This window comes from Ranitomeya imitator, chromosome 6, assembly GCF_032444005.1.
Source record: "Ranitomeya imitator isolate aRanImi1 chromosome 6, aRanImi1.pri, whole genome shotgun sequence".
Lineage (NCBI taxonomy): Eukaryota > Metazoa > Chordata > Amphibia > Anura > Dendrobatidae > Ranitomeya > Ranitomeya imitator.
Window position 1 is genome coordinate 401,048,676 of NC_091287.1, and position 24,010 is coordinate 401,072,685.

The 24,010-nt window shown below is 42.8% G+C and overlaps 1 protein-coding gene across 3 annotated transcripts in view; it reads left to right on the top strand.

Annotated features, from left to right (window-relative positions):
* The window catches only part of OSBPL1A (oxysterol binding protein like 1A), a 237,663-nt gene that overhangs the window by 198,669 nt on the left and 14,984 nt on the right, over positions 1-24,010 (top strand). For all 3 annotated transcript variants that reach the window (XM_069731208.1, XM_069731209.1, XM_069731210.1), the window contains 7 exons: positions 358-455; positions 1,057-1,239; positions 2,433-2,540; positions 2,621-2,710; positions 4,609-4,735; positions 19,640-19,756; positions 22,385-22,508. In XM_069731208.1, the coding sequence (XP_069587309.1) occupies positions 358-455; positions 1,057-1,239; positions 2,433-2,540; positions 2,621-2,710; positions 4,609-4,735; positions 19,640-19,756; positions 22,385-22,508 (847 nt within the window). The remainder of the gene's footprint in view (positions 1-357; positions 456-1,056; positions 1,240-2,432; positions 2,541-2,620; positions 2,711-4,608; positions 4,736-19,639; positions 19,757-22,384; positions 22,509-24,010) is intronic.

Sequence of the window (24,010 nt, forward strand, 5' to 3'; positions counted from 1 at the left end):
TGCAGAGCTGTGTGTGATTATACCTGACACATCTGCAGGTTCCTCTCAACTTCAGCTTTCACAGCACAGGCAGCCAGGGTTGCTATACAGCAGAGCTGTGAGAGCTGCAGCTGGTAATGTAAGATGACAATGTTCAGTTCTCCTGTGCGGTGTTAGTTACTTGTCTCACACTGGTAACTTCCCCTTTCATTTAAAATAATCTCTGGAGGCAGATTATCATGCAGATCAATGTCCGGACCGCAGCCTGGAACGGCTCGTGAATGTTGCATCATTATTAACACTAACGTTTCTACGTAGTTAATGTAAACCGATTATTTATTTTTTTAATTTTAAATCCCAATATTACATTTTTCTTAGTCTGTTGCTGCCTTCGCCGTCTCAGCAGTTGCATCGCAATGGGAACGCACAGGGAAACCATTCAACCCACTTCTTGGTGAAACCTATGAATTAGTTCGGTAAGAGAAATTGATAAGGAGATATGAATTACGGATATTCGTATTCTTTAGTATGGTCGACTAGTAACACTTCATTACACGAGAGAAGCAATTCTAGAGCTGTGCGTGGACTGGTTCTGGACTCTTCATGGTAGGAAAAAATGGCATCCATAGAATTCATACCAAGCACTTGTGAATAGAGCTGATGAGACATAGTTTTCATTGTTCTGATCACAACAGAATATTTGTCCTTTTTTACTTTGGAGTGATCGAACGATCAGCAAATCTGTGAACATTTGCTTTGCTGACATTTCACTAAAGGTGGTTCCCTATTTTAACGATTCTGCTTTCAATTGCTTCAGGGACAAATAATCATCTGTATCAGAGTAATGAGGGCTGTTTTATATTCCTTGTAAGACTGGCATCCCAGAACCAAATATGTATAAAGATATATCCAAATCCATTCATATTCCTTTATTCCAAGTCTTATCAGCTGGTGATACATTATTTTCTATAATGCTGAACATGTAATTAAGATTTCCCAGTAAATCTTACATGTATGCAGTGGCTATACTGCAGCTAGTCTCTGCAACACTACAGAATGTCTATTTTTGTATTCTAGTGATGATCTTGGATTTAGGCTCATTTCTGAACAGGTCAGCCACCACCCACCTGTTAGCGCTTTCCATGCGGAAGGTCTTTCCAATGACTTTGTATTTCATGGATCAATCTATCCAAAACTAAAGTTCTGGGGCAAGAGCGTTGAAGCTGAACCCAAAGGAATAATAACACTGGAACTTCTTAAGTGAGTAAAACATTTGCACCGAAATGTAAAACTATGATTTCGAGTAATGTTTATTGTGTTACATAGATATGTCACTGGGTTTAGGAGATATTGATATGATTGGGGGAGGTCGAAATATAAACCACCTCTACTCCTCGCTCATCATATATGTATTGTATTATATGAATGGCTATTAATTTTAAAAGCTTTCGGTCAAGTCTTATAATGCTGTTAAATGCAGATATAAGGTCAATCTGCAGGTTAATGGCATTTATGAAGATGCCTAGCTGCTATACGGACAGTTCAGCACCCGGGAGAAAATGAACTTTATTCCGCTTGGGAGCCGCCAGCTTTCAGTAATGCAGGCATCAGAGCAATTAGACACTGCTCCCAGCACCGAGCGGCAGATGAAAGCATTCCCCTGCACTGACTGACCGCTAAGGCTACTTTCACATTTCCATCTTTTTTCCTCCGTCGCAATCCGTCGTTATGAGCAAAAAACAGATCCTGCAAATGTGCTCACAGGATGCGTTTTTTGCCCATAGACTTGTATTAGCAACGGATCGCGACGGATGGGCACACGTCGCATCCGTCGTGCAACAGATCCGTTGTGTTTTGGCGGACGCGATGCACAAAAAAAGTTCAATATAAAGTTTTTTTGTGCGACGTATCTGCCATTTTCGACCCCGCATGCGTGGCCGAAACTCCGCTCCTCCTCCCCGCTCATCACAATGGGCAGTGGATGCGTTGTAAAACTGCATCCGCTGCCCACATTGTGCTAAATTTAGCACAACGTCCGTCGGGCCGACGGTTTGCGACGGCCCCATACCTACGGAAGTGTGAAAGTAGCCTCACTCTACCGTGCATCGGCACAGAACCGGCTGTCAGTAAATGCTCAGTGCTGTGAGGGGTGACTGTAATTGCTCCCGAAATAACTGCACGACTGAAAGCAAGCGGCTTCCAGGAGGAATCGGGTTAATTTTTTATTATTTTTTTTACGTAGTGCTGCAATTTCAGTACAGTGGCCGGGCAAAATCAATCCTATCCTATATTTGCAGATTCTGGGCTTCCCCTTTAATTCAGAATGTCTTTGATGGGTGTTGTCTAGCCAAAACTTATCCTTGAGGCCTCACTGACCAGGGGGAACTTAAAGCACGTAACGTAAATTAGTTTATATTAGGCGGCTGATTGTACGTCCTTTTTCTGTTTCATAGGCACAATGAGGCTTATACATGGACAAACCCTACTTGCTGTGTACACAATATAATAGTTGGCAAGCTGTGGATTGAGCAGTATGGCAATATGGAAATTACCAATCACAAGTAAGTTTCATGTTTTCATTTTTCCAGACTTTGCAACATTTCTGTAGACCAGATATTAATGTAGGTACATCCATTTATAGGACTGGTGATAAATGCATACTAAATTTTAAGCCTTGTGGTCTGTTTGGGAAGGAATTACACAAAGTGGAGGGATACATTCAGGACAAGAGGTAAGTGGATATTCGTCATTTAGTCAATTAAAGGATTTTTTTTTTTTAGCAAGAACAGGGAATGTAATAACCTAGGTTTAGAGAGGTAGTATTTCATGCGATTTGTGAAAAGATCCTTTTCTCACATTTGTTATTGATTGCTTAATTGTTATAAGCAGAAATGTATTCTGTGTGTGTTTTACATACACCTGTAAATTAGGCAGAGCCAGGTCGTGAAATGTCGCCCAAGTGACTATCCTTCTCCTTCACCTTATTCATTGCCCCATTTAAAATCTGTTCTTTGAAACTCTGTCCAAGTTTCACTCCAAAATGTTGCATTTGTCATGTCATAAATCATACGACACTTTCCCTTAAATTTTCAGTATCTATTCATTTTTGACCCCATGATTTCTCAATTAATCATGGCATTTGGAAACTACAAGTTGTATGCATGTGTACGTACAGCAGGTGAATGAAGTTTTTAAGACGTCACACATTTTCCATGTAAATACATTTTTAAAGGTGCTATTGACATGAGATTCTCACCAGATATTGGTAACAACACATTCAGTCCACAAAGGCAATCCAATCAAACTATAGATGTCCATAAATTTAGGTTTTGTGAAATAACACAGGGGAAAAGTATTGAACATGCTTACTGAAATGTAATAAATTCGTACAGTGTCAGACTGGGGTGACAAGGGTCCACCAGTAACACTTACTTGGGGGGGAGGAGAAGTGGGCATGCAGATATTATACTACCTTCGTTCACGAATTTACCTATATCTATATATAATAATAAACTGGGTAGCCTGAAATTTTGCGGGGAGCACCTGGTCGTCGCCGGTTTATGGTGAAATATTCTTTCCACTTCCGGAGTATTGTCCCACAGTGTTCACTGGAACCTTCATTAGTTTAGAAGTTCTTCTGTAATAAATTACATCAGTATGTTTTACAACAATAAGGTTGCAAAAGTCTTGAGAAAGCTCACTGGTTTTACCCATCATGAGATGTTTCCTGGGTGGCACCTTGGTAATGAGAGACCTTTATATAGGCTATCAATTGAACCAGGTGATGTTATTTTTCAGTAAGTGACAGGATTGTTTTATAATTACAAATTGATTTCAGCTGGAGTTACGGCTTTTTGCACCTTTCTTTTTTTTCATGTGTTCAATACTTGTTCCCTGTGTCATTTATCTTTATTACACATTAATTTTTGAGCATTTATGGTTTGATTTGTTTGCCTCTGTGGATTGGATGGGTTGTTACCGACATCTGGTGAAAGTTCCATGTCAATAGCACCTTTAGAAATTATATTTACCGTACTTAGAAAATTGGTGACTTGTTAAATACTTATTTTACCCGCTGTAGATATGTGTTTGATTCTAATTTTATCACTGAAGTTTAAAGGGAACTCATCATCTGATTCATGGTGCCCCAATACTTTGGCTTGTCAGAGGAAATATACTCGCAACCTATTCTCAAACTTTAATATATAAAGAGCTGGCCGGGGACAATAGAATGATGCCATGCTTCTCCCAGCACTGCTATACGCAATTGACTAGTGAGAAGCTTGTCCGTCACCTGTAGCTGCTCTGGGAAGAGCTGGTCAGAGATGGAGCTGGACTAGTCTGGTTTCCAGTTAGTCCCCAATCGGAGCAAGATTTTCTGAGTGATGGGATCCACATCTATCTAAAAAAACGAACCTATATCGTGCTGCAGTCAATGAAGAGGTCTGCAGAATTCCTACTGGTATGAAAATTCCATCCTCCTCTCCAGTGACCGCAGCATGTGACTGGGACCTATTTATGGCACCCACCTTTACTGTACATTTATAGCATATCCTTCAGCTAGGCCTTAAATCTACAAAACAAGAATACACGCTTAGTTTAATTTGCATTATTTTATTTAATGTGCAGCAAAAAGAAGCTTTCTGCTCTGTATGGAAAGTGGACAGAGTGTCTCTATAGTATTGATCCTACTTCATTTGACACATTTAAAAAAAATGACAAGAAGAATGGAGACGATAAAAAAAGCTCAAAACAGGTAATTTCTATAAAGAAGTATATTAAACCAATGTGCACTGATCGGCTATGACCTTACAACCACCATTATAATATTGTGTAGGTACCCATGTGCCGCGAAAAACAATTCTGACTTAACAAGATGTTAATTATGCCAGAACTTTTGATCAGGGATGTGCAAAGAAATCATGGCACTCCGAGCAAAAGATATAATTGTCCCTCTTCCCTCAAAAATAAACAATGGGTTAAGCGGGTAATTTCTGTCAACTTTTATAAACCAGGAAAGGGACATTTCTTGTACATGGTAATTGCTGTATACCCCTGTTAAAGCTTCTTAGTGTTCTCACCCACGATATCCTCGTCATAATTATGGAGTATGTTGCTCCCAAAATGCAGTCATCCACACAGAGTGTGATCTCCCCACATGTACAGTAGTGTTCCCCTCATCCCACAGTATGGTGTTTCCAAAATTCTCCCAAATGCAGAATCCTATCCCTTTCCCTATGATGGCCCCCAACTCGGTAGGATTGCTCTGTCACCCAATATGAAGGCCCTCACTCAGTATGATGGCCCCACAGCCCAATCACTGCAAGTTCTTACATTTAACATCAAACACTGCTTACCTATTCTTGTTCCCCTGCTGCTCTGCTTGGGCGTGTGAAGTATGACGCGCCACACTGCAGACATAATTTAGTGACGTCATTGCGACTGCAGTGTGCCGAGTCTCGGACTCAGGTGCACACCGAATAGTGGATCATGGAGCTGTTGGTTCCTTGATCCACTATGGCATTCATTGGTATCCTCGTCCACTGGATGCAAAGTCCACTGAATTTGTGAAAGGCGGGGAAAGAGGGCCTAATGCTGAGCAGTCTACCACTACAGGCATTAAAACCCTGATTTTTATGTTGTCGTGTGATATGCGATCAAGACATTAACAATATATCCTATTATAGAGGTATCTTTCAAGCAATATACACTGTGTGTGCAGAATTATTAGCCAAGTTGTATTTTAGAGGATTATTTTTATTATTGATCAACAACTATGGTATGTTCTGAATCAACCCAAAAGACTCATAAATATCAAAGCTTAATATTTTTGGAAGTTGGAGTGGTTTTTTTTTTAGATTTGGCCATCTTAGGAGGATATCGGTTTGCACAGATAACTATTACTGTGCAGAATTATTAGGCAACTTAATAAAAACCAAATATATTCCCATCTCACTTGTTTATTTTCACCAGGTAAACCAATTTAACTGCACAAAATTTAGAAATAAACATTTCTGACATGCAAAAACAAAACCCCCAAAATGGTGACCAATATAGCCACCTTTCTTTATGATGACACTCAATAGCCTTCCATCCATAGATTGTCAGTTGCTTGATCTGTTTACGATGAACATTGCGTGCAGCAGCCACCGCAGCTTCCCAGACACTGTTCCGAGAGGTGTACTGTTTTACCTCCCTGTAAATCTCAAATTTTATGAGGGACCACAGGTTCTCTATGGGGTTCAGACCAGGTGAACAAGGGGGCAATGTCATTATTTTTTTTTCCTTTGAGACCTTTACTGGCCAGCCACGCTGTGGAGTAGTTGGGGGCATGTGATGGAGCATTGTCCTGCATGAAAATCATGTTTTTCTTGAACGATACCGACTTCTTCCTGTACCACTGCTTGAAGACGTTGTCTACCAGAAACTGGCAGTAGGTCTGGGAGTTGAGCTTCACTCCATCCTCAACCCGAAAAGGTCCCACAAGTTCATCTTAGATGATACTAGCCCATACCAGTACCCCACCTCCACCTTGCTGGCGTCTGAGTCTGAGTGGAGATCTCTCCCCTTAACTGATCCAGCCTCTGGCCCATCCATCTGGCCCATCAAGAGTCACTCTCATTTCATCAGTCCATAAAACCTTTGAAAAGTCAGTCTTAAGATATTTCTTGGCCCAGTCTTGACGTTTAATATTATGTTTCTTGTTCAATGGTGGTCGTTTTTCAGCCTTCCTTACCTTGGCCATGTTCCTGGGTATTGCACACCTTGTGCTTTTTGTTACTCCAGTAACATTGCAGCTCTGAAATATGGCAAAACTGAAGGCAAATGGCATCTTGGCAGCTTCACCCTTGATTTTCCTCAATTCATGGGCAGTTATTTTACGCCTTTTTTGCCCAACACGCTTCTTGCGACCCTGTTGGCTATTTTCCATGAAACGCTTGATTGTTCGGTAATCACGCTTCAAAAGTTTGGCAATTTCAAGACTGCTGCATCCCTCTGCAAGACATCTCACAATTTGGCACTTTTTAGAGCCCGTCAAATCTCTCTTCTGACCCATTTTGCCAAAGGAAAGGAAGTTGCCTAATGATTACGCACACCTTACATAGGGTTTTGATGTCATTAGACAACACCCTTCCTCATTACAGAGATGCACATCACCTGATTTACTTAATTGGTAGTTGGCTCTCAAGCCTGAACAGCTTGGAGTAGGAAAACATGTATAAAAAGTATCATGTGATCAAAATACAACTTGCCTAATAATTTCGCACACAGTGTAGATTAACTATCCACAGGAAATTTGATAAATCGGTTATTTATAGTCTGACCACTGAGACCCCCACCAACTCCAGTTCTGTATTCCCTTGTTCTGTGGGGATTTGACTGGTTGTTCCACCATTCATCAAACATTTATCAAAACAGTTTGTGGGGTAATCCTGTAAATTGCATGGTAAGACCTCCAGGGATCAGACTTGATGTTCCAGCGTATTCCACAGATAATCAAGCCATATGAGATCTGGAAATTTGGAGATCATCACCTTGAACTGTCATGTTCATCAAACTGTTAATGATCAAAAGTGTGCAGTGTGGCCAAGGCCTAATTTATACTGGTGCCATGTCTTACATCATGTGGATGACTGGGTGCATGTGGGTTGCTTTCTTTGGGAAAAGAAAACTAAATCTCAGACCAGGTAACCTTCTTCCATTGATCCATTGTCTAGTTCTGATGCTTTCTTGCACCTTCAAGGAGGTGAATGGAGTTGGTAAGCACTGTGTGTTCCAACACCTTTCTGTCATAGACAATGGTTTATACCCAGACGACATCTTCCGCGGATTGGATCCAGTAGGTTAATCTTTGCTCTCTAAATGCATCAATAAACCCTGAGATCCCATAACCCTGTTGCCATTTATCTTGTTCTTCCTTGGACAATTATTTGATGGTTGCTAACCACTGCAAGACCTGCTGCTCTGACCATTATTTAGTCATCACAATTTGGCCCTTATAATAATCATAGATCCTTTTGGTTGCCAGTTGTCTTCTTCCAACACAATATATTCAAAAACTGACTTCTCAATTTCTACCTTGTATAGCTTGCACTTTGATAATCACATTAAAATGTTAATCTGTCACCTGCCAGTGGTTTTAGTGTTTGTTGTGTATATTTAAACTGCTCCTTGTCTAGCAATTTGTGACGAAACCTGATCTTATACGGCATATTATCATTAGGTAGGAAGAGATTCCAACAAAAGTTGATGTAATAACATACTATGTTTTAACTTTGAATAACTAATAAAAATCAATATAAAAAGTCAAGGCACGGATGTATGGAGGAGATAGGTTGTGGATGGCTTTGTATATCATAGTTAGGCTTTTGTACTGGATTCTCTGGGTAACGGGGAGCCAGTGAATGGATTGACAGAGGGGAGAGGCCGGGGAATAGCGGGGGGACAGGTGGATTAGTTGGGAAGTTGAGTTTAGAATAGATTGGAGGGGTGCGAGAGTGTTCGAGGGGAGGCCACAGAGAAGGAGGTTACAGTAGTCGAGGCGAGATGAGGGCATGGACTAGGGTTTTTGCAGATTCTTGGTTTAGGAATGTACGGATCCATGAAATATTTTTGTGTTGAAGGCGGCAGGAAGTGGAAAGGGCTTGGATATGCGGTTTGAAGGAGAGATCAGTGACGAGGATTACCCCTAGACAGCGAGCTTGTGCGACTGGGGAGAGTGGGCAGCCGTTTACTGTAATGGATAGGTTCGTTGGGGAGGTTGCATGAGATGGAGGAAAGACAATGAATTCTGTTTGTCCATGTTAAGTTTTTGAAATCTAGCAGAGAAGAAGGATGAAATAGCAGATAGACATTGAGGGATTTTGGTTAGTAGGGTGGTGATATCTAGTCCAGAGATGTAGATCTGTGGATCATCAGCATACAGATGATACTGAAAACCGTGAGATTCTATAAGCTGTCCCAGGCCAAAAGTGTAAATGGAGAAGAGCAGGGGCCCTAGAACTGAACCTTGTGGGACTCCGACAGATAGGGGTCGAGGTGAGGAGGTGGTGTGTGAATGGGAGACACTGAATGTTCGGTCAGTTAGGTATGACGAGATCCAGGATAGGGCCAAGTCTGTGATGCCAAGGTATGAGGGGTTCTGTATTAATAGGGAATGGTCCACTGTGTCAAAGGCAGAGGACAGGTCCAGGAGGAGGAGGATAGAGTAGTGTTGCTTGCTCTTGGCGATTAATAGGTCATTGGTGACCTTAGTTAAAGCAGTTTCAGTGAAGTGGATGGGAGGTCAGTTCAAGATGGACGTGTTGTTCCAGTAGTTTTGAGGCATAGGGGAGAAGTGATATAGGGCGATAGCTAGATACAGAGGATGGGTCAATAGAGGGCTTTTTGAGGATAGGTGTGATTGAGGCATGTTTAAAGGGAGCTTGTCACCCGAATTTGACGGGACCGGTTTTGGGTCATGTGGGCGGAGTATTCGGGTGTTTGATTCACCCTTTCCTTACCCGCTGGCTGCATGCTGGCCGCAATATTGGATTGAAGTTCATTCTCTGTCCTCTGTAGTACACGCCTGCGCAAGGCAATCTTGGCAAACTACGGAGGACAGAGAATGAACTTCAATCCAATATTGCGGCCAGCATGCAGCCAGCGGGTAAAAAAAGGGTGAATTAAACACCCGAATACTCCGCCCATATGACCTAAAACCGGTCCCGCCAAATTCAGGTGACAGGTTCCCTTTAAAGCTTGAGGGGAAAACTCCAGTTGTTAGTGATAGGTTGAAGAGATGGATTAGGGTTGGGATGAAGACTGTGGCGAGGTTTGGGATGAAGTGGGAAGGCATCGGGTCAAGTACACAGGTGGTGAGATGCGATCTTGAGAGTAGAGTGGATAGTCGATCTTCTGTAATGGTGAAGTTGGTTTTGGAGGTAGAGGGCTGGGTAGTTGGGGAAAAAGGGCTCTGGGGGCTGTCGACTACAACTGCCTCATTTTTCAAGCAGAAGATTGAGAACATCAGAGACAAAGTCTTCAGCTGAGATGAGTGGGGAGGGATGGAGCATTACATGGGGCAAAAGTCTGTATAGAGCATCTTATGGGATCATAATCTGCATTTGTGGAGTGTTATATGGGGCAAATGTCCGTATGGAGCATCTTATGGGGCCATAATCAGCATTTGTTCAGCATTATATGGGGCATATTTTAATATGGAGCATCTTTTAGGGCCCATCATGAACTGTATGGGGCTCCTGATTCAATATGGATATTCAAAAACACTAAACCTACTGATGTCTCAATTAATTTTACTTTTATTGGTATCTATTTTTATTTTTGGAATTTACCAATAGCTGCTGCATTTTCCACCCTAGGCTTATACTCGAGTCATTAAGTTTTTCCAGTTTTTTGTGGCAAAATTAGGGGTCTCGGCTTATACTCGGGTCGGCTTATACTCAAGTATATACGGTACTTGTTTTTTTCACACAACTTTTTTGGGCCTCAATTTTTTTGATTTTCACATGGGCAACAGGATAGAATAGTTCCTAAAATTTGTTGGGCAATGTCTCCTGAGTACACCGATACCTCATATGTGGGGGTAAACCACTGTTATGGAGCACGGCAGGGCTCGGAAGGGAAGGAGCGCCATTTGACTTTTTGAATGGAAAATTAGCTCCAATCGTTAGCGGACACCATGTCACATTTGGAGAGCCCCTGTGTGCCTGAACATTGGAATTCCCCCACAAGTGACCCCATTTTGGAAACTAGACCCCCCCCCCCCCCCCAAAGAACTTATGTAGATGTGTGGTGAGCACTTTGAACCCCCAAGTGCTTCACAGAAGTTTGTAACGCAGAGCCGTGAAAATATAAAATCATTTTTCTTTCCTCAAAAATGATTTTTTTAGCCCACAATTTCTTATTTTCACAAGGGTAACAAGAGAAATTCAACCCCAAAAGTTGTTGTCCAGTTTGTCCTGAGTACGCTGATACCCCATATGTAGGGGTAAACCACTATTTGGGCACACGTCGGGGCTCGGAAGGGAAGTAGTGACATTTTGAAATGCAGACTTTGATGGAATGGTCTGCGGGTGTCACGTTGTTTGCAGAGCCCCTGATGTGCCTAAACAGTAGAAACCCACCACAAGTGACCCCATTTTGGAAACTAGACCCCCCAAGGAACTTATCTAGATGTGTGGTGAACACTTTGAACCCCCAAGTGCTTCACAGAAGTTTATAACGCAGAGCCATGAAAATAAAAAATTATTTTTCTTTCCTAAAAAATGATTTTTTAGCCTGCAATTTTTTATTTTCACAAGGATGACAGGAGAAATTGGACCCCAAAAGTTGTTGTCCAGTTTGTCCTGAGTACGCTGCTACCCCATATGTGGGGGTAAACCACTGTTTGGGCACACGTCGGGGTTCGGACGGGAGGGAGCACCATTTGACTTTTTGAACTCAAGATTGGCTGGAATCAATAGTGGCGCCATGTCGCGTTTGGAGACCCCCTGATGTGCCTAAACAGTGGAAACCCCTCAATTCTAACTCCAACACTAGCCCCAACACACCTCTAACCCTAATCCCAACCCTAATCCCAACCCTAACCCCAACACACCCCTAATCCCAACCATAAGCCTTACCCTAACTCCAACACACCCCTAACCCTAATCTTAACCCTAATTCCAACCCTAACCCTAAGGCTATGTGCCCACGTTGTTTTGTGTGCGGATTTTTCCGCACCGTTTTTGAAAAATCAGTAGGTAAAACGCATTGCGTTTTACCTGTGGTTTTACCACGGATTTCCAGTGTTTTTTGTGTGGATTTCACCAGCGGTTTCCTATACAGGAACAGGTGTAAAAAAAAAAAATTGACATGCTGCGGAAAATACCGAGTAGTATTTTCCACACCATGGGCACAGCGGATTTGGTTTTCCATAGGTTTACATGGTACTGTAAACATGATGGAAAACTCTGCTGCGGATCCGCAGCCAAATCCGCACCATGTGCACATAGCCTAATTGTAACCCTAATTCTAACCGAAATCCTAATTGCAACCCTAACCCTAGTGGAAAAATAAAAATAAATATATTTTCTTTATTTTATTATGTTCCCTACCTATGGGGGTTATAAAGGATAGGGGGGGGGTTATTTACTATTTTTTTAATTTCGGTCCCTGTGATATGATCTATCGCAGTGATCAAATTGAATGAACAAATCTGCCGGCCATTTTGGAAGATGGTGGCGCCCATACTAGAAGCCGGATGGACACCGGGAGGGACTCCGGAGGTACCGGGGGTGGGATCAGACAGTGGGGGGGGGAAGGGGTGTTGTGAATTCTGTTGTCGGGCTCCCTCCTGTGGTCATGAATGGTACTTCGGCTGGTTCTGTCCATGGACTTCCTCTGGTGGGTGTTTCTGAGTTTCCTTCCACAGGTGACGAGGTTAATTCGTTAGCTGGCTGCTCTATTTAACTCCACTTAGATCTTTGCTCCATGCCACCTGTCAATGTTCCAGTATTGGTCTAGTTCACTCCTGGATCGTTCTTGTGACCTGTCTTCCCAGCAGAAGCTAAGTTCCTGCTTGTATTTTCTTTGGTTTGCTATTTTTCTGTCCAGCTTGCTATTTTTATTGTTGTCTTGCTTGCTGGAAGCTCTGGGACACAGAGGGAGCGCCTTCGCACCGTGAGTCGGTGCGGAGGGTCTTTTTGCGCCCTCTGCGTGGTCTTTTTGTGCTGACCGCAAAGCAACCTTTCCTATCCTCAGTCTGTTCAGTAAGTCGGGCCTCACTTTGCTAAATCTATTTAATCTCTGTTTGTATTTTCATCTTTACTCACAGTCATTATATGTGGGGGGCTACCTTTTCCTTTGGGGAATTTCTCTGAGGCAAGGTAGGCTTTATTTTTCTATCTTCAGGGCTAGCTAGTTCCTTAGGCTGTGCCGAGTTGCATAGGGAGCGTTAGGAGTAATCCACGGCTATTTCTAGTGTGTGTGATAGGATTAGGGATTGCGGTCAGCAGAGTTCCCACGTCCCAGAGCTCGTCCTTTATTATCAGTAACTATCAGGTCATTCCGTGTGCTCTTAACCACCAGGTCCATTATTGTCCTGACCACCAGGTCATAACAGTACAGGTGGCCCAAAGTACTAATGCATCTCAATAGAGGGATAAGAGAAGTTCTGAGACCATTTTTTTTTCTTTGCAGTGTGTTTTGTTTCTCTTTTCCCCTTTACCTCTGGGTGGTTCAGGACACAGGTGTAAACATGGACATTCAAGGTCTGTCCTCTTGGATGGATAATCTCACTACAAGGGTACAAAACATTCAAGATTTTGTGGTTCAGAATCCGATGTCAGAGCCTAGGATTCCAATTCCTGATTTGTTTTTTGGTGATAGATCTAAGTTCTTGAATTTCAAAAATAATTGTAAATTGTTTCTTGCCTTGAAACCTCGCTCCTCAGGTGACCCGGTTCAACAAGTAAAGATCATTATTTCTTTGTTACGTGGTGACCCTCAAGACTGGGCATTTTCCCTTGCGCCAGGAGATCCGGCATTGCGTGATGTTGATGCGTTTTTCCTGGCGCTTGGATTGCTTTATGACGAACCTAATTCAGTGGATCAGGCAGAGAAAATCTTGCTGGCTCTGTGTCAGGGTCAGGATGAAGCGGAGATATATTGTCAGAAGTTTAGAAAGTGGTCTGTGCTCACTCAGTGGAATGAATGTGCCCTGGCAGCAATCTTCAGAAGGGGTCTCTCTGAAGCCCTTAAGGATGTCATGGTGGGATTTCCCATGCCTGCTGGTCTGAATGAGTCTGTCTTTGGCCATTCAGATCGATTGACGCTTGCGTGAACGTAAAGCTGTGCACCATTTGGCGGTACTATCTGAGCATGGGCCTGAGCCTATGCAATGTGATAGTACTTTGACCAGAGCTGAACGGCAAGAACACAGACGTCGGAATGGGCTATGTTTTTACTGTGGTGATTCCACTCATGTTATCTCCGATTGTCCTAAGCGCACTAAGCGGTTCGCTAGGTCTGCCACCATTGGTACGGTACAGTCTAAATTTCTATTGTCCGTTACTCTGATTTGCTCTTTGTCATCCTATTCGGTTATGGCATTTGTGGATTCAGGCGCTGCCCTGAATTTGATGGACTTGGAGTATGCTAGGCGCTGTGGTTTTTTCTTAGAGCCCTTGCAGTATCCTATTCCATTGAGAGGAATTGATGCTACGCCTTTGGCCAAGAATAAGCCTCAGTACTGGACCCAATTGACCATGTGCATGGCTCCTGCACATCAGGAGGATATCCGCTTTCTGGTGTTGCATAATCTGCATGATGTGGTCGTTTTGGGGTTACCATGGCTACAGGTTCATAATCCAGTATTGGACTGGAAATCTATGTCTGTGTCCAGCTGGGGTTGCCAGGGGGTATATGGTGATGTTCCATTTTTGTCTATTTCGTCTTCCACTCCTTCTGAAGTTCCAGAGTTTTTGTCGGATTATCGGGATGTACTTGATGAGCCCAAAGCCAGTGCCCTACCTACTCATAGGGATTGCGATTGTGCAATTAATTTGATTCCTGGTAGTAAGTTTCCTAAGGGCCGATTGTTCAATTTATCTGTGCCAGAACACGCCTCTATGCGGAGTTATATAAAGGAATCCTTGGAGAAAGGCCATATTCGCCCGTCGTCATCACCGTTAGGAGCAGGGTTCTTTTTTGTGGCCAAGAAGGATGGTTCTTTGAGACCTTGTATTGATTACCGCCTTCTTAATAAAATTACAGTCAAATTTCAATATCCTTTGCCGTTGCTGTCTGATTTGTTTGCTCGTATTAAAGGGGCTAGTTGGTTCACCAAGATAGATCTTCGAGGGGCGTATAATCTTGTGCGTATTAAACAAGGCGATGAATGGAAAACAGCATTTAATACGCCCGAGGGCCATTTTGAGTACCTGGTTATGCCATTCGGGCTTTCCAATGCTCCATCGGTATTTCAGTCCTTTATGCATGACATCTTCTGAGAGTACCTGGATAAATTCCTGATTCTATATTTGGATGATATTTTGGTCTTTTCGGATGATTGGGAGTCTCATGTGAAGCAGGTCAGAATGGTGTTCCAGGTCCTTCGTGCGAATTCCTTGTTTGTGAAGGGGTCAAAGTGTCTCTTTGGAGTTCAGAAGGTTTCATTTTTGGGGTTCATTTTTTCCCCTTCTACTATCGAGATGTACCCTGTTAAAGTTCAGGCCATTTACGATTGGACTCAGCCGACATCTGTGAAGAGCCTGCAAAAGTTCCTGGGTTTTGCTAATTTTTATCGGCGCTTCATCGCTAATTTTTCTAGTGTTGCTAAACCGTTGACTGATTTGACCAAGAAGGGTGCTGATGTGGTCAATTGGTCTTCTGCGGCTGTAGAGGCTTTTCAGGAGTTGAAGCGTCGTTTTTCTTCTGCCCCTGTGTTGTGCCAGCCAGATGTTTCGCTCCCATTTCAGGTTGAGGTTGATGCTTCTGAGATTGGAGCAGGGGCTGTTTTGTCGCAAAGAAGTTCTGATGGCTCGGTGATGAAGCCATGTGCTTTCTTTTCTAGAAAGTTTTCGCCTGCTGAACGCAATTATGATGTTGGTAATCGAGAGTTGTTGGCCATGAAGTGGGCATTCGAGGAGTGGCATCATTGGCTTGAAGGAGCCAAGCATCGCGTGGTGGTCTTGACAGATCACAAGAATTTGACTTATCTTGAGTCTGCCAAACGGTTGAATCCGAGACAGGCTCGATGGTCGGTATTTTTCTCCCGTTTTGATTTTGTGGTTTCGTACCTTCCGGGCTCTGAGAATGTGAAGGCTGATGCCCTGTCAAGGAGTTTTGTGCCTGACTCTCCGGGTGTTCCTGAGCCGGTGGGTATTCTCAAAGAGGGGGTAATTTTGTCTGCCATCTCCCCTGATTTGCGGCGGGTGCTGCAAAAATTTCAGGCTGATAGACCTGACCGTTGCCCAGCGGAGAAACTGTTTGTCCCTGATAGATGGACTAGTAGAGTTATCTCTGAGATTCATTGTTCAGTGTTGGCTGGGCATCCTGGAATCTTTGGTACCAGAGATTTGGTGGCTAGATCCTTTTGGTGGCCGTCTTTGTCACGGGATGTGCGTTCTTTTGTGCAGTCCTGTGGGACTTGTGCTCGGGCTAAGCCCTGCTGTTCTCGTGCCAGTGGGTTGCTTTTACCCTTGCCGGTCCCGAAGAGGCCCTGGACGCATATTTCTATGGATTTTATTTCGGATCTCCCCGTCTCTCAAAAGATGTCGGTCATTTGGGTAGTTTGTGATCGCTTTTCTAAGATGGTCCATTTGGTACCTTTGTCTAAATTGCCTTCCTCCTCTGATTTGGTGCCATTATTTTTCCAGCATGTGGTTCGTTTACATGGTATCCCGGAGAACATCGTTTCTGACAGAGGTTCCCAGTTTGTTTCGAGGTTTTGGCGATCCTTTTGTGCTAGGATGGGCATTGATTTGTCTTTTTCCTCGGCTTTCCATCCTCAGACTAATGGCCAAACCGAACGAACTAATCAAACTTTGGAAACATATCTGAGATGCTTTGTTTCTGCTGATCAGGACGATTGGGTGTCCTTTTTGCCGTTGGCTGAGTTCGCCCTTAATAATTGGTCCAGCTCGGCTACTTTGGTTTCGCCGTTTTTCTGCAATTCTGGTTTCCATCCTCGTTTCTCTTCACGGCAGGTTGAGTCTTCGGACTGTCCTGGTGTAGATACTGTGGTGGATAGGTTGCAGCAGATTTGGACTCATGTGGTGGACAATTTGACTTTGTCCCAGGAGAAGGCTCAACGTTTCGCTAACCGCCGGCGCTGGGTGGGTCCCCGACTTCGTGTTGGGGATTTGGTTTGGTTGTCATCTCGTTATGTTCCTATGAAGGTTTCCTCTCCTAAGTTTAAGCCTCGTTTCATTGGTCCATATAAGATTTCTGAGGTTATCAATCCTGTGTCATTTCGTTTGGCCCTTCCTGCTTCTTTTGCCATCCATAATGTGTTCCATAGGTCGTTGTTGCGGAGATACGTGGCGCCTGTGGTTCCATCCGTTGATCCTCCTGCCTCGGTGTTGGTTGAGGGGGGAGTTGGAGTATGTGGTGGAGAAGATTTTGGATTCTCGTATTTCGAGACGGAAACTCCAGTACCTGGTCAAGTGGAAGGGTTATGGTCAGGAAGAGAATTCCTGGGTTTTTGCCTCTGATGTTCATGCTGCCGATCTGGTTCGTGCCTTTCATTTGGCTCATCCTGGTAGGCCAGAGGGCTCTGGTGAGACTTCGGTGACCCCTCCTCAAGGGGGGGTACTGTTGTGAATTCTGTTGTCGGGCTCCCTCCTGTGGTCATGAATGTTACTTCGGCTGGTTCTGTCCATGGACTTCCTCTGGTGGGTGTTTCTGAGTTTCCTTCCACAGGTGACGAGGTTAATTCGTTAGCTGGCTGCTCTATTTAACTCCACTTAGATCTTTGCTCCATGCCACCTGTCAATGTTCCAGTATTGGTCTAGTTCACTCCTGGATCGTTCTTGTGACCTGTCTTCCCAGCAGAAGCTAAGTTCCTGCTTGTATTTTCTTTGGTTTGCTATTTTTCTGTCCAGCTTGCTATTTTTATTGTAGTCTTGCTTGCTGGAAGCTCTGGGACGCAGAGGGAGCGCCTCCGCACCGTGAGTCGGTGCGGAGGGCCTTTTTGCGCCCTCTGCGTGGTCTTTTTGTAGGTTTTTGTGCTGACCGCAAAGCAACCTTTCCTATCCTCAGTCTGTTCAGTAAGTCGGGCCTCACTTTGCTAAATCTATTTCATCTGTGTTTGTAATTTTCATCTTTACTCACAGTCATTATATGTGGGGGGCTGCCTTTTCCTTTGGGGAATTTCTCTGAGGCAAGGTAGGCTTTATTTTTCTATCTTCAGGGCTAGCTAGTTCCTTAGGCTGTGTCGAGTTGCATAGGGAGCGTTAGGAGCAATCCACGGCTATTTCTAGTGTGCGTTATAGGATTAGGGATTGCGGTCAGCAGAGTTCCCACGTCCCAGAGCTCATCCTTTATTATCAGTAACTATCAGGTCATTCCGTGTGCTCTTAACCACCAGGTCCATTATTGTCCTGACCACCAGGTCATAACAGGAGGGGTGCCGGACAGGATGAAGAGGTGACGATTGCAGTTGAGGACTTAATGGAGGGTAGGGAACACTGGCGGCGGCTGCAGATCTCCGCCGTCAGTCGGTGGTGGGGGCAGATCGCGGTCTCCAGCCGTGGCCGATGATATTGCAGCATCGGCCATGGCTGGATTGTGATATTTCACCAATTTTCATTGGTGAAATATTACGATTGCTCTGATTGATTGTTTCACTTTCAACAGCCAGTCAGAGCGATCGTAGCCACGGGGGGCAAAGCCACCCAAAGCAACCCCCCAGGCTCAAGTACCACTCCCCCTGTCCCTGCAGGTCGAGTGAAATTTCAGTTAACACTTTCACCCGATCTGCAGGAACGCGATCCTGCCACCGACTTTCATGACGCCTATGTGGCGTCACAGGTCGGGAAAGGGACGGACACACTCTGGACCAGGTCACTACACATGTAGGTCTTTTAAAGACAAGTTAAGCGATACCGTTTACATTGCCAGTCCATTCACCTGTTACTGAGAAATCAGCGTTTGAATTGATATGTAAATGAGTCTGTATATTTGACACCTCTGTCACTCCAGCTCTATTCCCCACTCAGCCTCACTTCCTCTTGCTACACTGACACTCTATGCTGTGTGACTCCTGGCAGAGGAGAAGTCAGTCAAGCCGGGGGAGGGCATGCTACACGGAAAATAGAGCTGCAGTGACGTAGGCTTCAGATCTACCATACTTATACAGCATTTGTTACAGAAAAGCTTTTGTTGTATAAGACAACATATAGGTCTGCACAGGAGCTGTAGATATAAATGTACTTTTAATGAAAAGTTTCGTAATTCAGTGTAATACAGAAATGCTTTGGAAATATAAATGTTTGCCTGGGTTTACATAGAATTTGAGTCTGGAAATGCATTCATGGTCCTTAGTGATGAGAGAATATACTCGTTCCTCCGAGTATTTTTTTAGTGCTCGGAGATTTAGTTTTCATTGCCGCAGATGAATGATTTACAGCTATTAGCCAGGCTAAGTACATGTGGGGGTAGCCTGGTTGCTAGGTAATCCCCACATGTAATCAAGCTGGCTAGTAGCTGTAAATCATCCAGCTGCGGCGAAGAAAACAAAATCTCCGAGCACTAAAAAATACTCGGAGGACACCCGAGCGTGCTCGGGAAATCTCGAGTAACGAGTATACCTGTATTCGCTCATCACTAATGGTCCTACTTTCTCATTGTTAGTCACTTTTTCTTGTTTAAATGCTGGCAGATGTAGTCTTTACACCAGATACTATGCAGTTATGGATACCAGTGTGTATATGTATGAATATATATATATATATATATATATATATATATATATATATATATATATATATATATATATATATATATATATATATATATATATATATATATATAACCAGTGCTATAGAAGGAACACAAGTCATTTACCATATAACTTTGTTATTCAAAAGCAATGCTAAACCCGTGTGGTCTGCGTCAACTTAATGCCAATGGTGTCATTGTTTCTAATGCATATGATTTCATTTACTTTTAACAGTCTGGAAATACTGAGGAGGTTGATGAAATGCCATTACCAGACTCCGAGAGCGTACAAGTTGTTCCCGGGAGTACCCTGCTATGGCGAATAGCCCCTCGACCATCCAATTCTGCACAGGTTGGCCTCATCCTACTCCATTTTAAGCGTATACTACATAACTTTATACGTTCTTGAAAAGACTGTAACAGGTTGGCTAAGCTGCAACACCAGTCACAACCCATGGACAAAAGTGGCACTATTACTGCAAAATAATGAAACCCTTTATTCAGTATTTGGCATAAAGCAGTAGCATACTTTGTATATTTAAAGAGTTGGAGTAGTTCCCTAACATACTTCAGCTGATGAAATTACTCAATACAGGTGTGAGTTATTCGGGTAATTTGGTGAGAAACACCTAGTCCACCTAAATGTAATGAGCAGAAGAGTTTTGTTAATGATGGCATGTACATTGCCACAACTTCTATGCACATTCTGCTGAAAGAATACAGATCTTGATAATTCTCAGCACATATGTTGGGTGAAATGCGTATTGAACACAGCAACAGTTTAAGTAAATATATTTCTGAAGGTGCTATTGACATGAAATTCTCACCAGATGTCGGTAACAACCCATGCAATCCACACATGCAAAGAAATCAAACCATAGATGACCATAAAATAAGTTATATGAAATAAAGAAAAATGATACAGGAAAATGTATTGAACACTTTCTGAAATGTATTTAATACTTCGTACAAAAGCCATTGTTAATGATGACATCTTCATCACACCTCCTATATGGAGAAACTAGTCGCATGCATTGCTCAGGTGTGATTTTTGTCCCATTCTACCACACAAACACACTTCAGATCATTTAGATCCCGTGGGCTCCTTCCATGAACTCAGAGCTTTAGCTCCTTACATACATTTTCTATAGGATTCAGGCCAGGTGATTGGCTGGGCCATTCTAGCAACTTTATTTTCTTTCTCTGAAACCAATTGAGATTCATTGTTTGTGTGGATGGGTTATTACCGACATCTGGTGAGAATTTCAAGCCAATAGCACTTTTACAAATACATTTACTTAGAAAACTGGTGTCGTGTTCTATACTTATTCCACCCACTGTATATTCGGCAAAGATGCATGTAATCAAAATTGTCACAAAGTAGTTTTGTTAAATGAAAGTTTAGACTTATGCATAACTCTGCATCTTTTTTTGTCCATCCCTGCACCCCCCAACTGTCTATTGCACTGTGCATTTTTTTTATGGTGTACTTCCTTCCCTGGAGTACAAGGTCCACTTACTTTTTCTAGATTTCACCTTGCATTTATTCCTTTGATTTGTTATAAATCTCATGATGCATCAGTACAGCACCATGTGGACATCTAGCACCAGTACATCTCTGGCAGCTGTGAGAGTAGTGGGATTATCCTACTTTGTATGTTCTCTTAAATAAGCTGGGACATTGAAATGTGATCTCTCTAACTATAACTGGGTGAGGAGCTGTCTAATAATCATCTGTAATTGTAATAGAGGTTTAAGTTCCTTTTTGTGGAGAACTTTAGTACAGTCAAAGCAATTTCATCATTCAGGAAGTTCTGGTTAAGTGACCCCCTTTCAGAGAACTTATGAAGCCTTGATGCTTCGGAGGGGGGGAATTAGGAGATCACATTATCTAATGGAAAGAAGTACACCAGGAGTTTTCATATGGTTAGTAAGGAACTAATTAAAGCACATTTTTTAGGATCTGATCTTCAAGAGGGCACTGATCATCTGCCTCCCAGCGATCTGGTTGGCTTCAAAGTCGCTTTTGCGAGCTGTTTAGAATACATAGAAAACAGCTTGTAAGTGAGTGAGCGCGACTTACCTAGATTCTAAAACTTTTACTTTTTATCTGGTAACGCAGTAAAATAATTGAAACCATCAAACTCCTACATTCTTAATAAAACAATGCTCATTTAATGATAAGGTTTCTCCTTGTGGAGAGTGACATACCAGCTCTGGCTTGTAAGGAGGCTTATTCGCCGTGCAATGCTCCTCTGGGAAATTTAATATGCAAATTGTCTCTTCAGAGAAAAAGAGGACTTAAACTCTATAGCGCCACCTGTTGGAAGTAGCGATCCTACAAGTCGCAATCCACCCTTTAACAAGTCTTTTAATATGACTTAGATAAAAGCCAAATCAGAATCTCAATTTGCAGACACGGTGTTTTGGGCTGTTGGTCCTAGTCAGTGCAAAGCATGAGAACTGATTTGGATAGGTGAGAGGCTCTGGACTGAGGTCTAAGGGTTGATTGTGACTTGTAGGATCGCTACTTCCAACAGGTGGTGCTATAGAGTTCAAGTCCTCTTTTTCTCTGAAGGGGTAATTTGCATATTAAATTTCCCAGAGGAGCATTGCATGGCGAATAAGCCTCCTTACCTTGACAAGCCAGAGCTGGTATGTCACTCCACAAGGAGAAACCTTATCCCTTTGACCTCAGTCCAGAGCCTCTCACCTAGCCAAATCAGTTCTCATACTTTGCACTGATGAGGGCCAACAGCCCGAAACACCGTGTCTGCGAATTGAGATACTGATTTGGCTTTTATCCGAAGTCATATTACAAGACTCGTTAAAGGGTTGATTGTGACTTGTAGGATCGCTACTTCCAACAGGTGGCGCTATAGAGTTCAAGTCCTCTTTTTCTCTGTAGAGGCAATTTTCACATTTAATGATACACCTTGTTTTCCTGTTGACTAAAATATCTGCCTTTCTTTGTTTATAGATGTATAACTTCACCCACTTCGCTATGGCCTTGAATGAATCTGATAAAGGCATGGAAAAAATTATACCCAAGACAGACTGCAGACTGCGTCCTGATATTAGGGCAATGGAAAATGGAGATATTGGTAATTATAGAACACTTCTCAATGGCCATCACAAACTTAAGGTCCATGAATGGACTCCTGTACCCATAGCAAATTCACAACCATGAAAGTTCCATGGAAGATCTAGCACAACCCTTAGCTCTATGAATTATAATACGTTCTTTATACAGTGAAACTACCTCAAAAGTATCCCTCTTTGAGAAAACTTTAAATCAACATCAGATTTGCTGTGACATTTTAGATTTCATTCTATATTATGCTTACTGTCCCTTAACTTTAAGACCACCCACTACCCCCACCTTTCCACCCAAAAGACCATATATCAATGCAATTTGGGGTGGTTGCCTCAGAGGTTTCCACCTTGAAATAAGATTATACATTTTCCTCTGTTCTGATATATAGCATTCTGTTGTGAAAACATTACATTTTGATAACCTTTTCTTCCAGCTAAATTTTTATTCGCTAATGTGTTTAGTGTAAGTGCAGTAAAATACTTTATCGCTGACTTCTCCAGTTTCCAGTTCCACTCTAGTCATCTCCTGGACCATGTGATCAGACTTGCTGGCTCACAAAAGGGTTTACTGTGGAACGGAAGTCGCTTTCTCAGTGTTGATATAGACCATTGTTCAGTCTCCAAGACTTGCATTGGGAAAGTAGCACCACCCCACACAGTAGATCCCATGTGATCTGGCAAAGCTGAAGTGGTCACATGGTCCGGGAGAGTACTGGAGCATCGCTGGAAGCTGGAGACGGTGATCATTAAATATTTTAATGCATTTCCGCTATATTATACACATATTTATAAGCGCATAGTGATTGAAAATTTGTGAACCCTTCAGAATTTTCCATATTTTTGCATAGATTTGACTTAAAACTTCATTACATTTTCACACAAGTCCTAAATGTAGAAAAAAAGAACCACATCAAGGGAGTAAAAAATAATAGTTTGTCATCTTTTACTTATTAAATATTGCATATGTGTGAGAGAGGCAAACGAATGTGAACATTTGCTCTCAGTATTTGGTGTGACTGCCTTATGCAGCAATAACTGTATCTAAACATTTCCTGGTAATTGATTGGTCCTATATATTAGCTTCGAGGAATTATAGCCCATTCCTCTCTACAAAACGTCTTCTATTATGTTATGTTGGTGAGCTTTCTTCCATGAACTGCTTACTTCAGGTCCTCCACAACCTTTCTATAGGTTGTAAAGGTCTTGACTGCACCAGTCGAGAAGGCTTTCCGTAAGTTAGATGTTGTCAGGACTGTACAGTGTTATTCACCAGCCACTGTCCCATTTAGAAGGTCTGATTACTTGTTTGTCATGCCGGATGGCCCTCGCGGGGGCATGGTTGTATCTAAAGCAACATTGCTGTTGGATTAGAATTAGTTGGATTGTGGACCACCTTCACATTTTACAGGGTCCACAACTTTAGTTCTTTGGATGCAAATTTGGGCAGGCGGCAGTTGCTCAAGCTTCGGCCTGAGTAAGAGTGGAGAACTTGGTAGAAACAGTAGATTTT